At 44.9% G+C, this 17,036-nt stretch overlaps 3 protein-coding genes across 4 annotated transcripts; 2 read left to right on the top strand and 1 right to left on the bottom strand.

Annotated features, from left to right (window-relative positions):
- The first annotated feature begins 276 nt into the window (after positions 1-276).
- LOC119435049 (uncharacterized) lies at positions 277-1,016 on the top strand. Its single transcript, XM_037702021.2, has one exon. The coding sequence runs from the start codon at positions 429-431 to the stop codon at positions 765-767; it is 339 nt and encodes a 112-aa protein (XP_037557949.1). The 5' UTR covers positions 277-428; the 3' UTR covers positions 768-1,016.
- A 316-nt stretch (positions 1,017-1,332) lies between these two features.
- On the bottom strand, positions 1,333-5,528 carry LOC119435046 (BEN domain-containing protein 5-like). Of its 2 annotated transcripts, XM_037702014.2 has the most exons (11): positions 5,314-5,528; positions 4,210-4,331; positions 3,983-4,108; positions 3,829-3,909; positions 3,385-3,586; positions 3,232-3,267; positions 3,045-3,116; positions 2,493-2,564; positions 2,324-2,397; positions 2,028-2,244; positions 1,337-1,959 (listed from the first exon to the last, which is right to left on the bottom strand). In XM_037702014.2, exons 1-11 carry the CDS (start codon positions 5,507-5,509, stop codon positions 1,844-1,846), a joined length of 1,314 nt encoding a protein of 437 aa, XP_037557942.2. In that variant the 5' UTR covers positions 5,510-5,528; the 3' UTR covers positions 1,337-1,843. The 2 variants fall into 2 exon arrangements, with proteins under 2 accessions (XP_049515640.1, XP_037557942.2); XM_049659683.1 differs by lacking the exon at positions 5,314-5,528 and having other exon boundaries at positions 1,333-1,959; positions 3,385-3,581; positions 4,210-4,327.
- Positions 5,529-5,968: 440 nt separating this feature from the next.
- On the top strand, positions 5,969-9,054 carry LOC119435050 (uncharacterized). The gene is made up of 3 exons (XM_037702022.2): positions 5,969-7,133; positions 7,209-7,326; positions 7,812-9,054. The coding sequence occupies exons 1-3, from the start codon at positions 6,000-6,002 to the stop codon at positions 9,050-9,052; spliced, it is 2,493 nt and encodes an 830-aa protein (XP_037557950.1). The 5' UTR covers positions 5,969-5,999; the 3' UTR covers positions 9,053-9,054.
- The last annotated feature ends 7,982 nt before the right edge of the window (positions 9,055-17,036 follow it).

Raw genomic sequence — 17,036 nt, 5'->3', positions numbered from 1 at the left:
TATATATGTTTGGCAAAATGGTGTAAACATAAAGTTGTAGTTGAAATAAAGTGCTATTTTAAGAGCGTACTATGCGCAATCGGCCTCGGCGCCCGCAGCGAAAGTACGTTGAATATGCCGCGGAGCGCATCTCCACCCCAATCCAGTTCGCTCGCAGCGCCCTCGCACTATTTTTCCACACGCGGCGCCTTAGCGGCAGAGCGCCGTTCGGCCCACTCAACCATTTTCTAGTACACTCTAGCGTCAAACGGCAGACAAGCCAACTCAGCTCCGTTCCAATCCAATCCGCTGTCAGCTGTCATGGCATCTCTCGCCAAGCTGTCGGGGTTGCTCAGGCGGTTCATCCGTGTTTACATTGCGTGATTCTCGTCGATCGCGCTGGCCGTCGTGTTCGCCGCAGAGCCGGCGAAAGCGTCGACGCTTCGACAATGCCCGAATGGAGTGTCACCGGCTGGCGCGCCACGCACGTCGTCGCTTACGTGCTGGCGATGGCGACCTCCATCGCTGCGCTGGTCTGTTATCGCAACATGAACGCCAGGCTTCATACCACGGTGGACAAGTGCCTGCTCTTCACGAAGCCCTGGATCGATGTTGACGCATCGAGCGGCAAGTGCCAGATCGACTACACTCGCATCGAGTGGAGCAGCGACAAGCTGTGCAACTACGTGACCTTCGCGCTGCTCGCTTCGTTCGTGTACAGCATCGTCGCCGTGTGGTTTTTCGTCATGTGCGCGCCAAGCCGCGGGTCGCAGCTGAATGAGAGGTGAGTTACGTACGAGTCGGTAAGCTCGTGCGTGGGCCCGACGCGACGGTCAACGCATAACCATGGTCAAGGACGTAGCAAGAAAAACTCGGGCGCTGGGTCGCGCAGCGAAAGCTTATTTTGCGAGGGGCGGAATAAGTAGGTTATCCACGACAAAAATATATCGAACTAACTAAAACATAGAAAACACCGGATGCAGCTGTGCAAAGAGTAAATCCTCCTTCGATGCCATTATGGTCTGGGTTGGGCCTGCCGAGGTTTTAACCGACTTCCGGCGTTGTCGCTATCAGATCCCAGGTGAAAATGTTCCCATTCCCAGCTGGATTATGAAACCGGAAATTTCTCCCAGCTGGAAAAATATCTAGCTGGAAAAGCTTCATTCCCAGTCAAATTTCATGTCAGTTCCCAGCTGGAAATGAAAAATTTTCCAGTTGGAATGTTTTATTTCCAGCTGGAAATGGCAAGTTTTCCAGTTGGAATATTTATTTCTAGCTGGGTTCCAACTGGAAAATTTGCCATTACCAGTTGGAATGCCTACCAGTTCCAGCTGGAAATGGCAAATTTTCCAGTTGGAATATTTATTTCTAGCTGGATTCCAACTGGAAAATTTGCCAATTTCCAGTTGGAATGCCTACCAGTTCCAGCTGGAAATGACAACTTTTCCAGTTGGAATATTTATTTCTAGCTGGGTTCCAACTGTAAAATGTGCCATTTCCAGCTGAACATCCAACATTTGAGAGTTCCAGCTAAATGTAAACCACTCCCACAGCAAAATGTCTTTTGAATTGGAATAAGGCCTACATTATTGTTAGCAAGATGTTTCTGGCTAAACCAATAGGGCAATATTAGCCTATAACCATATATATCTAACTCCTGGTACAAAAGTACACAGATTGATCAATACTTCAACAAAAATGCAGAGCTTACAGCTGGTTGATCTGCGTGACTCACTATTGGAGTACCTTCACTGAAATTTCTGATCAGCTCAGGTACACAGTAAAGAAAAGGTCAGATTGTAAAACAGGAAACACTTTATTGCAACTTTCCTCGTGGGCCTTTTGTTAGGCCAACGTCGTAATTTCAAATGCGCAGCTTTTTTTTTACATCTTGGATTTTTTCGCTCAAAGTGCGCAGCACTTTTTCTGATGCCACTGAGGTGTCAACACTGTGTTTTTCCCCCCAGTGGGACAGGCATGCTAAAAGGAAAGAAAGAAATTAGTAAGCATAGTTCAAGTACATAAGCCCTACCAAGAAAAAAACTCACCATACACAGCGTCCAACTTATCAGGAGATAATTGTTTGCATGGTTCGCCTTCACCGTGTCTGGTGGGTCCCAGTCTACCGCTTATTGAGCGCTGCGACAGGGTCTCAACACCCCAAATTACTTGTGCGGCTTCCCGCACAAGAATTGACGGCTTCTTATTATTGAAAAGCTTTGCAGCTTGTAGGGCAGTAACAAAAATGCCGTTGCAGAGGTGGAACTAAAACAAATATGCCAAAAAACAAAAGTTTAGTCATAAGCAAACTAAGTTTTTAGAATGCTGCTTGAAAACTACTTACACGTCCATCAGGAGTTGTTGAGAATGATGGAAATACATGCGCAGTTGCACACTCCTTTGAAGAGCTTTCCGAACCTAACATTAAAAAAAAAAGTGTTATAACAACACCTCTAATCTGAAAAGGGCAGCAAGTGGCTCAGCACAAAAGTAAAGTTTGTGAAGTAAAGTACCTGTGACATGCTCTGGACTTTCGCCAGATGGCACCATGAGCTCTGGGCAACTGGGCTCCCCAGTTGTGATGCCTGCATATAATTTTGAACCATATGCAATTAGATAAGGCTGAGCATAGGAATAGCAGATTTACACAACAAGAGACAAATAGGTGATTACGACAAATTCTTTGTACAGAATTCAAAACAGGTTTGCGATTAATGGGAAAGCTGCCAACATCACACAATATCAACCTACTGCTGCATACAACAAAGCAAAACATTACAAGGAGTTGACTGCCCTTGAATAGAATGCAACAGAATGAATTATGCTTTTTATAGCATTTCACAGTGCCTCCTGCCTGCTTGATTAGTAGAGACAGAATGTATCAAAAGGTTGTCGTTGAGATTATTGCATCCTGCACTGTGGTAACAATAGAACACTGGCCATGAAACACTTGCACATTTAGAGTTTCATTGCAACGTTACGAGGCTGCGCTGAATGAAGTCTGCTTCTGCAAGCAAACCACAATGCAACGAAAGTCCTTTAGCACAACACAGTGTTACACATACATGCGTCTTTTCCGCTGTCATCACACTGAGGAAGCCCTTGACCTGGAGGCATCTGCAAACCCCCTCCAGCTCCTGAAAATACCACAGCAACATTGACATACAGTACATATGTATGAGTCTAAACACAAATTCTTATTACTATGTATTCTCCTGCAGTCAAGTATTCAATAATACATCACACGCTTACCTGCTTCCGTCCTCATGGTGTCCAATGTTTCCTGAACTGTAAACACAAAGGCAGTGCTTATTTAAGTATACAATTTAGGCTAAAACATATTACACTACATGCAGCTGCAAAGAAGGGCGGGAATAAAAGCAAAATGTAAATTTGTCAACTCACCACATGTCAGCCGGCTCACAACTTGAGCTTGCAGAAAGTCCACTTGCTCTTTAAGAGCAGCACTGTGTTTGCGCTCTTCTTTAACCTGCATCTTCCAGTACTGAACTTCTTTCAATGCACTTTTCAGCTGACTTGCTGGAACTAATGCCTCATCAGAGTCGGAGCTTGACTCTGACTCCGTGGCTGCAAATGTGGCCCTTTTCTGCACAATGAAAATAAATATGACTGTTGCACAATCAGGCCTCTAATCGATGCACCATAATGTAACCGCATCCATGACTATGCATATTATTATCAAATATAAAAAGTTAAGAAAAAAAAGACGTGAAGACGCATGAACAGACTACATACGTGCAGTATCATGGCATATTATTACATTAAATTATAAATGTATCAGACTAAAAATAGAAAGGGTTCACAGGAAAGGTAAAAACTAATTCACACCTTCCTGGCAGGAGCTCCTGAAGGTTTTGACTTTGGCCGTGCTCCTCTTTCAAATGTGGCACCACTGCCTGGAGCAGGAAGCTGGAAAATTTCATAACACTGTATTTAATACATAAAGGCACAGCTAGCATCCCAAGAAAAGTTCTTGCACTACCTTTGCAGGTTCCAGCCGACTTGCATCAGCAACATTGTGAGCCATGTGCTGCGTATATTGGGATAGAATACTTGAGTACTGCTGTTTCCTAGCAGCGGCCTTTGTTTGTTTATGTTTTTTCAATTCCTGCAACAAGACATACAAATATATATACTGTCAGAATCAAGTTTCACATTGATTTATGTTTGTACTGAAAAACTGCAACTTGAAAATTTTGCTTTTGTAACCTGTCTTGCCGTTTTTTTTGCTGCCTGCTCCTCCTCCCCTTCTGAATCAACATCCGACAGATTAAGCTTTGGTATTTGAGGCCGCTTCAGCTCCAATTGCCGCTGCATCTCCTTTTTTGATGCTGAAATGCAATTGAAATTAAGACATACTTATCTGTCATGTACAATGCTACACAAATTGTATCAAACTAATGAAAATAGAGATGATATACATGTCAATTAATTCGGCCAATTTCACAAAATAATTCTGTGATATTACTGACAATACCACGACATGATTATAGGCAAACCTTAGTGGAAAACTCCAAATGTAGCTATACAAAACATTTTAAACTGCTACTTGTCTATTATTGAGCACATTCAACAGTGATGCTTTAGTGAGAAGCTTGGTCCTCTGTCGTGATTGGCTTCTTCGCGCAAGCTGCGGGAGGAAGCCGATCGAGGTCGATAATTTCGATACGGATCCGGCCCGATCGTGATCGAAGGTGGTCGTGTGACACCGGTATTATATATAGAACCTTGATGATGCAAATCTCTCATGCTCTTTTTTGTTATATACATTGCAGATAATCAAATTTAAGACAGTCGCGTTTTCCTATACGCCTTTTGATCATCGGCAGTAATTCACTCGGCTTCGTAGTTTCAATTTACCGTCATTAATTGGGCCCCTGGCCTAGCTAATCCTGACACCTGACTTACTTTGCGCATGCAGGACATCGCTATTCGAGTGCATAAATATAATCGCGATAACGTATAATAAACGCAGAACGTTAGGTGTTTGAGCACATTAGCACAAAAAAAGTTCAGTGTCACGTTTATCTTATTACTTTCAAGAACGCTAACGAAGTAAGTACGGGACGACTGCCGAAAGAAATATCATTTGCTCAACACACATTGATGTATAGATAATTTCAAGTGCTCTCCTGTGCGCAGCTGTCCCAAAAGCTATGCCTATAGAGCACTGCTTCGAGTGCACTGTCAAAACACGTGCTATCAGTCGTAACCAATTAGGAGCAATAGAATGCGCTCGACCTAAAAGAAAGTAAGGAAGGCACACTGCGTTTTTTTTTTGTGTGTTTTTTTTTCAAATGACAAACCACTCACCTGCAAGTTTCAGGATTTGCACAACATATTGGCCGCTGTTCTCTTCATCAGATGTATCACGCCAATACGCATTGTATGTTGTGCGGTTGTCAAAGTCTGACTCATCCTTGGGGTTAAAGTTTAAGATATCTTTAACTGGGATGATATACAATTGATTATTGGCAATTTCCTCAACAAAACGCACGCACGCGTACATAGCAGCTACTTCTGCCGCAGCAAATACTCCAAAACGTTGTCCGCCGACAGCCCGGTCTTTATCGCTACGCCGTCACTGCAATGCACTGACCATCGAATAAACGAAGGAAACGGAAGTGACGTCATGGGTCTCATGGCTCATCGGTGCACTGCAAGGAGGTTTAATAAAAAGTGATCATCACCATCATCTGCACATATTAAAAAAATTACGCGCAGACAACAAAGAATACGCATTTTATTTTATTTTATTACACATACTTATAAGGGTTAATTAACTGTGCTTGGACTTCGGCACACTTTCACAGGTGTACGACCAAACTGCCGCTGCTTGTAGCGCCATCATGGCCATACTAGCCGATACTAGTATGTAGCCTATGTAGGGCCAGGTCACTCTAGTAGGGCTAGTCGAACAATTACGCAAGCAGCAGCGCGTCAGATATTTCAGTGTTTGTTTTTAGTGTTGCACGTTTCGGTAGAGATTGGTGTACACGATGGGTCCACCAAAGAGACGGAAGACATACTTGGATCCCGGATCAAGTGATGTCATTCCGAAGACGACGAAATGGCGCCTTCATAGTTCATCAGTCAACGCTTCGCAACCGATGTCACCTAATCAAGCATGGGCGAAAGATGCTCGGATTCATCAACGCGCACCTTCATCGGAAAGTTCGCTGGCCCCTCAGCGCGAACTGTCATCTCCTGATGTCTTTAGTGATGACAGCGACGAAGATTTGAACGTATCTGGCGCGTCATTCCAAATGGACGACGGTGGCACATCACCGAGTGCCTATGTAGACGAGAATGTGGCCTCGGATAGAAGTGATAGAAATGACTCATTTTACGCAGATTTAGCGGAACCTTTCAATGATGACGGGACGTTGACCCGGGGCGATGCGTACATGATGCTTTTGGACCTCGCTGTCAAATACGGGCTCTCATGGACAGTAATTGAGGCCATTCAAAAATTGTTCAACAACCTTTTTGGGAAAAAGGCGTTCCCCGAAAGCAAGTATTTATTTAAGAAGCTGTGTGGTGTCGATATCGCAGATATCGTGTTTCACTTTTATTGCCCAAATTGCAAGTTGTCACTTGGAGAAACCAAGGGAAGTCTAGAAGAACGACGACGACTTCGAGCTGAGTGCCAATTGTGCCATTCCAAATATCTTGGACGTGACCTTGTGCGTTCGGGCAGTTTCTTTGTAAGCCTGCCTATTGAAAAGCAGCTGGAGTCCGTGCTCTCTAGCAAGACAGCCAGTACTGCAGTGATGGATAGTCTCTCCAATAGTTCTGGAAGGACTTCTTCAATGAGTGATATTACAGACGGCTCGCAGTACCGAGTGACGCGGGAGAAAGTTGGCATGGCGGCACATGACTTAACAGTGACCATAAATTGTGATGGCAGCCCCGTCTTCAATTCATCTAAATATAGTATATGGCCAGTGCAAATAACTCTGAATGAATTGCCACCATTGCTGCGGTGGAAGAATGTAATGATGCCGCTACTGTGGTATGGGAATGAACATCCCAACATGACACTACTGCTGGAAGCCTTCGTCATTCAGCTGGAGAAACTAAATGCAAGTGGCATAACTTGGACATTCAACGACACCCAGATATGCTCTAAAGTAAGTAAAAGTACTTGATGTGCAATTACCGTATACGTGTGTACTAGCTTGTCTATATAATAGCTCGTTTTGCAGGTGTTCTGCATCTGCTGTTGTGCAGATTCACCCGCAAGAGCAGCAATGCAGCAGATGATGCAATTTAACGGCTACTTCGGCTGCAGCTGGTGCTACCATCCGGGCAACAATGTAGATGGTGAGTTTCATACGAGAAGCGTATGTTGTCTTCCTCATTATTATAGCATTTGCATGTGTAATCGGCAGATTCATTATCTGAAGTTCAACTGAACTTTTACCTAGCAGTGCAGTATGATTATGAAGCTCAATAAGTTTCACATGCTATCATGTGTATAACAGAACCCAGTGGAATGTGAACTGGCAGTAGCCAGAGAAATCACAGTTTTATTAATCTTGTGTCAGCATATTGTAAGATAGCTATCATTATACACCACTGCCACTTGCTTGTCATTGTGTTTACAAACTTAGTTTGTTGTCTAATAACTGCTTGTGCACAGCAAAATCGCTATAATCACAAAAAATAAGGTATTTTTACTTTTATGAAGCAGTTATGTTAACAGTCGGTTAAAAATAATGTTCTTAATTTATTGAGCTAGGTCCTGGCACGCGGTCAGTACTGGATGTGAATATCACCTTGTCACCTCTTTTTTTTCTTCAATATAGGCACAGTCAAGTACTGCTTAAGCCAGCCTCATCCCGACCGCACAGATGAAGAGGTAGTGGCAGACATGGCAGCTGCCTGCCGCACTGGCTCCACAGTGAATGGCGTAAAAGGCCCTTCTCCTTTAATTAATTTGCCTGGGTTTAGCCCTGTGTGGTCCTGGTGCCCTGATTACATGCACTGCGTCTTGCTTGGTGTTAGTAGGCAAATAACCGAGTTATGGTTGTCAGAGTGTGGAACAGACTATTACTGCGGAAGGCCTTCTACAATGACAGTCATTAATGAACGGCTTTGCTCAATTAAAATGCCTGAGTGCATCAGCCGTCAGCCAAGAGCACTGACAGTACGAAAGTACTGGAAAGCGTCCGAGTGGCAATATTGGCTACTGTACTACAGCATGCCATGCCTCGCTAATGTACTGCCACAGAAGTATGTGGAACATTGGGGTCTTCTTGTAGAAGGAGTGTTTCTTCTTTTGAAAGATTCGGTGTCACCATTAGACATAGAGCGCAGTGCCCGATTTCTTACAGAGTTTGTAGTTGGTGTCGAGTTCCTTTATGGTCAAAAGAACATGACATATAACGTGCACCAGCTCCTTCACATCCCAAAGTCAGTGGTCCTCTTCGGTCCTCTATGGGCACACTCATGCTTCAGCTTTGAAGTAAACATGGGCAAGCTGCTGCGACTTGTGACCTCTTCTAATGGAGTAGCCCTTCAAATTGCCACACGGCTGCTGCTTCACAGCAGTCTGTTTGCTCTGAAGGCATTGGCAAATGACTATGCATTGTCATTGATGGAAGCGAAATGTAAAAACACCCTTGGCGAAGTTGTTCCTTTAGGAAAGGCTGAAGCTGTCTCCAACAGTTTTCTTCGTGCTCACTCACCGTTGCATGGATGTGAGGTTGTGGAGTATAAGAAAATAAATGTGAGCGGTGCCATCATTACTTCAGAGAAGTATATTAGACACATCAGGATAAATAGTACAGCCCTTATCTTGCCTGATGGTACCTATGCTAAGGCCAAAAGAATATTTTGCTCTAGACATGGCTCTACTGAGCGGTTCTACATCACCTCAAATGCGTACTCAGTCAATGCTTTGATGCCAACTGAACACATAAAGTCTGCAAGGCAACAAGATGAAAGGCTGTTTGAGATCGATAAGCATGCCCTCCCTTGCATATACTTTGCTTTCAGCGGTCAAGAATTCTTCTGTAATCTTGTAAATAGCTATGAGTGGTCCTAGAAAGACCATTCCTGAACGAGAAACACTGCTCCATACACTACTGTTAACGTTAATACTTCACAATTATTGTGCTATCTGTTCTTGTTCCAAAGACCTAAACAGACATAGCTTCAAAATAAAGTGCAACAGCTTAGCTCCCTGTATAATTCTCCCACACATAAACCATCTTCTTTCTGGGGTTTTAAGTGCCAAAACCAGTGCTGATTATGAGGCACACCGTAGTGGAGGGCTCCGGATTAATTTTGACCACTTGGGGTTCTTTAACATGCACTGCAACGCAAGGACACTGGTGTTTTTGCATTTCGCCTCCATCGAAATGTGGCTGCCGTGGCCGGGATTCAATCCCACGACCTCGTGCTCAGCAGTGCAACGCCTTAGCTAACTGAGCCACTGTGGCGGGTGTAAACCATCTGAAAAGGCTCGGGTAAGCAAAGCATGGAATATAGTAGTGTTTAGAAAGTCTTGTATATATTAAACAGCGATAAAGCAGACCCATAGGACTTCCGCCAAAAAGTTTGAGAAGTCACTTATACAGCCTCCCTGTTCGACATATGAGCTGCTCAGATTGGCCTACATCTGCAAAGGTTGTTTATGTTTTTCTCTTTCTATTGCAGAACTATAAGGGTACCCTTAAATTCACATCACTGTAGTAGCTGTGGAAGTATTTTGCGGATCTATTCAGTGAATATGTCTGGGGCATGTGCATGTATTTGGACAAAAAGCCAAATATAGCATATTGCAGGGGTCTTTTTTTTTTCATAGACTGATGGCTATGCTACAAACAAGCATTCCTGTTGATGCACTGCAACAAGAAGCCAGAGTAAGCAATGAATCTATAAGTTGGCGCAGAATCAGTCAAACTGAGAAAAAGTGAAATCTACCATTGCTTTATTAAATCAAGTTATCTAGAGGCTTTGTCTGAATTTATGAGCTGTTGTATTGGCTTTAGTGAAAAACACAAGGATGCTAGCAAAACAAAATATGCAGTTCCTTTGCAAGTAAGGCTTGCAAGTTCAATTCAGCTGTTTTGTTCGGGGCTATAGAGCTAGATCTTCACTGTCAAATATTTCCAAGATAGTGGTTCAATGAAGGTTTATGTGGAAAGTGTGTATATATATATATGGAGAAGCTGGGAACAGTCTTCATGGAACTGCTAGTCACTCGTACAAACTCTGCAGATTTTTACCAATGTGGGTATGGAATGTTTTGTTATGCACTGGTACTACTCAAAATAATTGATAGTATTGAAGGCCAAGTACGTGCGTTACTGAATATCCTACAAGGCCTCGCAGGTTTTCATCTGCGACAAACTGGGGACACGTTATAGTCCATTTGTATAGCTTGTATATTATATTTGTATAGTTTTTATAGCTAGTCAAATGTTTTCTACTTGTTCTTACAATTTAAGAGGACACGTTCCCTATTGTGTAATATAAGTGCTTTCTTTATTTTGCATTATGCATTTAAAATTTTTTCATTTTCTTTACATATATATATATATTGTGAGCGCTGACTGTGCAGTTCGTCATCGTCTTCATGTGTATATACCCATCCTCATAATCATCATCATTTTGTCGGGTTGGTGTTCGTTGGCTGTCTCACGCTGTGTGACAATACAAGAGCTCTGCCTCCGTCCTGGGCGTCGTCTCACAAGTGGTGGAGCGTGCGTTGATATCCCCGTCCTCTTGCTCTACCGGTCACCCCTGGAGCTCCGCTCTGGTCGACGGTCGACGGTCCGTCACTCGCCAACACCAGTCATGGCACAAACCACCGCATCCACTGCTGCCACCACCTCAGCTCCGTCAGCTGGGCCTATTTGGTCCGTCACCGCACCGCAATGCGACCCTCGGGTTTTTTCTGGCCTTCGCGGCGAAGACGTGGAAGACTGGCTTCACCAGTACGATAGGGTGAGCGCTTGCAATCATTAGGACGAGTCACACAAGCTCCGCAATGTTGCCTGCTACCTGAGGCAGGTCGCCCAAACTTGGTTTTTCAACCATGAGCGCGACTTCCCTGATTGGCCAGCATTTACTGTGTAGCTGCGACAGATATTTGGTACCCCTGCTGGGCGCCCACGGACGGTTGACCCAGTGCTCTCAGGGCCACTATGAGTTCAGATTTGAGCCCAACTCAGACTGATGCCTTGCTGACCATCTTAAGGAAACATCAATCTTGCTTTGACGTGTGTTCGGATGGCTTGGGTAAAACAACCGTGGCCGCTCATCACATCGAAACCGAGGGATCCCGCGTCATTCGTCGCCGCCCTTACTGTGTATCGTCTGCTGAACGGAAATTTATAGAAGACCAAGTCAACGACATGCTCGCACAGAATGTTATAAGGCCTTCAGCAAGCTCCTGTTGTCCTAGTTAAAAAAAAGGACGGTTCGGTACACTTTTGTGTCGATTATAGGGCACTAAACAACATTACCCGTAAGGATGTATATCCTATGCCCCGTATTGACGATGCTTTGGGTACCTTACAAGGTGCCGAATACTTTTTGAGCCTCGACTTGCATTCTGGATATTGGCAGATCCCGATGCATGAGCCCGACAAAGAGAAGACGGAGTTTGCAACACCTGATGGCCTTTTCGAATACAACGTAATGCCTTTTGGTCTGTGCAATGCGCCAGCCACATTTGATTGAATGATCGATACCGTACTACGCGGCCTCAAATGGAAAACCTGCCTATGTTACCTGGACGACATTGTCATCTTTTCGTCCAGCTTCTCCCAGCACCTAGAACGTTTAGACGACGTTCTCACGTGTCTAGCTAAGGCCGGTCTCCAGCTCAATACTAAGAAGTGTCGATTTGGGAGCCGCAGCATCAAAGTATTAGGTCACGTGGTCAGCAAGCACGGCATTGAGCCAGATCCCGACAAGGTCGCTGCTGTACAGCATTTCCCAACACCAACCACACCTAAAGACCTTCGCAGCTTTCTCGGATTAGCGTCGTACTTCCGCCGCTTTGTCCGTGGCTTCGCGACTATCGCAGCTCCTCTTCATAAACTCCAGACCACGACCACACCCTTTACCTGGACGGATGAATGTGAAGCCGCCTTTCAGACCCTCAAGCGATGCCTCACATCAGGACCAGTGCTTCATCACTTTGATCCCACAGCCTCTACTATCCTCCACACTGACGCAAGTGGGCATGGAATAGGCGCTGTCCTGTTGCAGCGGAACCACGCGTCTGAAGAGCAAGTTGTGGCCTATGCGAGTCGTACTCTTTCTCCTGCTGAGCGAAACTGTACTATCACCGAACAAGAATGCCTCGCCATCGTATGGTCCATACAAAAGTTTCGCCCCTATTTATATGGCCACCACTTCACAATTGTGACTGACCACCATGCTCTGTGTTGGTTGTCCTCCCTGAAGAATTTGTTCGGATGCCTCGGCCGTTGGGTTCTGCGTTTGCAGGAGTACGACTACACTGTCACATATAGGTCTGGTAGGCAGCATCAAGATGCTGACGGTTTATCTCGTTTCCCGCTGTCGCCAAATGCCCATGTCTCACCTTCCCTCTGTTCGGCACCGCCCAGCCAACCGACCACAACCATGGCCCCGGTACGGTTCGTGACTTCGGTTGACATTCTGTCCTCAGAAGACCTCGCCTCGCTCCAACTTGCAGATACGTACTGCCGCACAATTATCGACCGGCTCACTGGCTTATCCCGTCCTCCCAACAGCCGCTTAAGACAACTGGCACGGTTTAAACTTCATGATGGCTCATTATTGCAGCAAGTTTACCACCCTACCGGTCACTGTTGGGTCCCAGTCGTCCCTCGCTCACTTCGACTGCAAATTTTACAAGCTTTTCACGACGACGCAACGGCTGGCCACTTAGCATTTCATAAAACCTATGACCACATTAAGACTCGCTGTTTCTGGCCTGGCCTGTCTACTAGTGTTGCCAAGTACATCAGTTCGTGTGTGTCATGCCAACATCGAAAATGTTCGACCTCTCTTCCCGTCGGCCCTTTACAACCATTGCCGTGCCCGTCCGTTCCCTTTGAAATCGTGGGCATCGACTTATATGGACCCCTTCCGCTTACAACCGCGGGTCACCGCTGGATTGTCACCGCCGTGGACCATCTCACTCGCTACGCTGAGACGGCAGCTCTTCCTTCTCATGCGGCCTCTGAGGTCGCCGAGTTTGTCCTGCGAGCCATTATCTTGCGCCACGGCGCGCCTCGTGTTCTTCTAAGTGACCATGGCAAGACATTTCTTTACTATGTTCTTGAAGTCCTGCAAGCCTCAAACACCATCCATAAGACCACCTCTGCGTACCATCCCCAGACCAATGGTCTTACCGAGCGTTTCCGTCGAACTCTGTTCGACATGATCTCCATGTATGTGAAACCCGACCACACAAACTGGGACGCTATACTTCCTTTCGTCACGTTTGCATATAATACTGCCGTTCAACGCACAACAAACCACAACCCCTTTTTCCTCGTGTATGGTGGTGCACCGTCTTGTTTTGGACACCACCTTTCTCTCTACGCCTTCTGTTCCATCCACATCTCTACCAGAGGAGTTCGTCGCCCACTGCCGCGAAATTGCGCGGCAGGAAAGTTTGTTGTGATGTGACCCGTCGTGTCATTTCGTTCCGCCCAAGCGACGAAGTGCTCCTGTGGACACCTGTTCGAGTGCCAGGGCTCTGTGAAAAATTTCTTCACAGGTATCGCGGCCCATATACCGTGCTTGAAAGAACTATCGCATAGCTCCTGTTACCTTGGTTACTGACTGCCGTTGCCGCAGCACTGAAATTGTTCACGTCTCTCGCCTGAAGCCGTATCTTCGGTGTTCCGACCCACCCCCCCCCATTTCTGACTCGCTGCCTTACCAGCCGCTTTTGTGAGGGGGGGAAGTTAGTGTGAGCGCTGACTGTGCAGTTCATCATCGTCTTCATGTGTATATACCCATCCTCATAATCATCATCATTTTGTCGGGTTGGTGTTCGTGGGCCGTCTCGCACTGTGTGACAATACAAGAGCTCTGCCTCCGTCCCAGGCATCGTCTCACAATATATATATATTTGCGTGGATGTTTGTGATATATGCCATGATTTGTGAGAACTTTTTTTCAATGTGTAAGTTGTGCTATAAAACTTCTGTATTCTATGCCATTTTTCATGTGTGCTCACTGGCTTGCATGCTAATAGAACTAGAGGCAATTGTGAGGCAAAAGCCTTCAGCCCTGCATGCAGGCAGGGCAGAAAAAATTGCAAACTCAATAAAACAGTGTTGTAAAATATTACACTTGCATATTGTCGTTTTAATAGGGATACCAACACCCAATGATGTGGCAGACATGCTCATTATGTAATGCAGACATGTTATCTGGCCAGAATAACATTAGGGCCTCAGCAATGCACATTAATGTCGAACCTAATTTCATTCTCCCTATTGATCACTCGGTGATTTCTTCTTGGATGTCTGCAGGTTAAGTGGCCAACATATACTTATTCTTTACACTTGCTGTCCGTTACGTTCCTTTTACAGTAAAATGCAAGTCAACATTTTCTTGCACAGATTACGTACATATTTGCAGCATACTACATCACTTGCGGAAGTTCTTGAGCTAAAAAATTTGTTGTTCGACATTAAATGTATTTACAATTAGGCAGCAAACTTTGTGCTTGAGACAGACATAACTCTAGGCTAGTTTGTTCATCTGGAAGGATATTGTTTATCTGAATTTATTCTGTAATATTCATCATAGAATGCATGCGATTTTAATGCACTTCTAATTTTCATATTGTTGCATAAGCAAACTTCGATGCTTTATGAATGCATGCCGAACCTTATGTGTTTGATCTGCTTTTGAAATTTCAACTGTAGTAATATATTCAAGGCAGTTATATTATGTAGAGCAGCCTTTATGCAGCTGAAATTACTTTTGTCAACTAGAACTATGCAACTTCCAGCTCGACGGAACTTCCCAACTGGAACTGGAAAATTTCCAGCTGGGCATATGACTTCCCAACTGAAACTGGAAAACTTCCAGCTAGAAATAGCAAGTTCCCAACTGGAAGTGGAAGACTTCCAGCTGGAAATAGCAAGTTTCCAACTGGAACTGGAAAACTTCCAGCTGGGAAATGACATTTCCAGCTGTATATGGGAAATTCCCAGCCTGAGGAGCTGTTTCCAGCTGAAAAACAGGCTGGAAAGCGATTTTCCAGCTGGAAATTTCTACCTCATTTTCATGTGGGAGGGGACAGGTCAACAATGCAGTACATATTAAATGGACACTAAAAGAAATGGTATAAAGTTATATGAATTAACTATGCTTCTGCAACAGCAAAATAGCCACTCTGAGCATAACAGAGGCCTTATTAAGTCAGAAAAGATGCAGGAATGAAAAACGGGTAGTGACACGGGCCTGAAATTCTCGCACTGGCTTTCTACTGTGTCACAGACATGACTTCCTCTATGAAAAGGAAGTCGTGGTCATGCATTTTGACAATGTGCATTTGGACCTAGATAATTGTTTATTGCTAAAACATGGCTGCACTGCATTCTAAAGGAACCGAGAACATAACCTAGCAGCTTTTGAGAACTTGTCCTGTGCCCAAAACAGCCCAAATAAGAAAAAATACATTGAAATTCGGCACGCCACGCGGATGTACAAGTGCTAAGGTTTGGCCATTCAAAAAAAGGTAAGCTTGAGCTTAATTTTAAAATGAAAGGCATTAGTAAGTTAAAGTCATTTTTTTGTGTCCGTGTGGCATGGGAATTAGCTGGCTCCGTGCCTTTTCTCAGGTACTCGTGCCTCATCGCAGCATTGTCTAAAAAAGGGAAAAAACCTTTTTTTAGTGCGCACTTCATACGAATTTGTGCGCTCTGTCCTGTCCCCATGTTCCTTCCTTCCTAGGAATTGTGCACTAAAAAAGTTTTTTTTTTTTTTTCCTTGTTTAAACAATGCTGCGCTGAGGCACGAGTTCCTGAAAGAAGGCATGGATCCAGCTAATAGCCGTGCCACACGGACACAAAAAAATAGCATTAACTTGTTAATGCCTTAAATGTTTCATTAAACCACCCTCATCGCAGCAACCACAGCTCCGCTGCAGCACAATTAATAAAATTGAGCACTATCACCATAGGCATTTGGCCTTTCTCCTTGCAGTGTTGTTATCTCTTATACCGGGTGAGCGAGGTATTTGAGAACACTATTCCTTATCGCCATAGACACCAGCAGGCTCATCATATTTATCTAGGCGTGCGGCTTCTTGTTGGTTTACCCCTAATCATTTATACTGTGCAGTTTGTTCAAAGATGTAAGCACACAGGTTGACGCTGGAAATGGAACACCATGCAGTCCTCGGTGCCTTGGCCACACACCACAGCGACTTGGAAATTGCCACCTTTCTAAACGTGGCGAAGTCTTTCGTTTACAAGGTGCAGATAGAACTGGTGTGTTCTGGCGGTCACGTGGCATCTGCGGCAAAAAAGAAAAAAGCACAGTCAGCGGTCAGACCATCATCAGAACACCTGATTTTTCTCCGGTGGCTGCAAGTCATCGTGAGTGACGACCCATGGAAGTCAATGCGGGCCATTGCAAAGGAGCTTCAAGTCGCAGAGTCGACTGTCAGGCTCACTGTGCAGGAAAACTTGAGGTACCACTCATATGTCATGAGGAGGGGGCAATTCATGTCCAATAAAACTTGGGAGAATCGTCTGCTTCGGTCCAAGCGCTTGCTAAGCAAGCTGAAGAGACTTGAGGAGCCTGAAATACTCTTTTTTTTTCTTTTCAGATGAATAGAACTTTGACCAAGACCAAAAAATTTACCGCCGTAACGACAGGTGGCTTTGCGCAAGCGCTGATGAGGTGCCTACAGTGATGCACACAAAATTTCCGTCGTCTGTGATGGTGTTAGCCATTGTCAGCAACAAGGGTGATGTCATGCCGCCACACTTTTTTGCAGAAGGACTCCGCGTTAATGCTGCCGCGTACGTGGAGGTGCTGGCCATCGTTGTAAA

Source organism: Dermacentor silvarum, unplaced genomic scaffold, assembly GCF_013339745.2.
Source record: "Dermacentor silvarum isolate Dsil-2018 unplaced genomic scaffold, BIME_Dsil_1.4 Seq40, whole genome shotgun sequence".
Taxonomy (NCBI): Eukaryota; Metazoa; Arthropoda; class Arachnida; order Ixodida; family Ixodidae; genus Dermacentor; species Dermacentor silvarum.
Note: the sequence above shows the minus strand (reverse complement) of the source record. Positions and strands in the feature narration are given on the sequence as shown.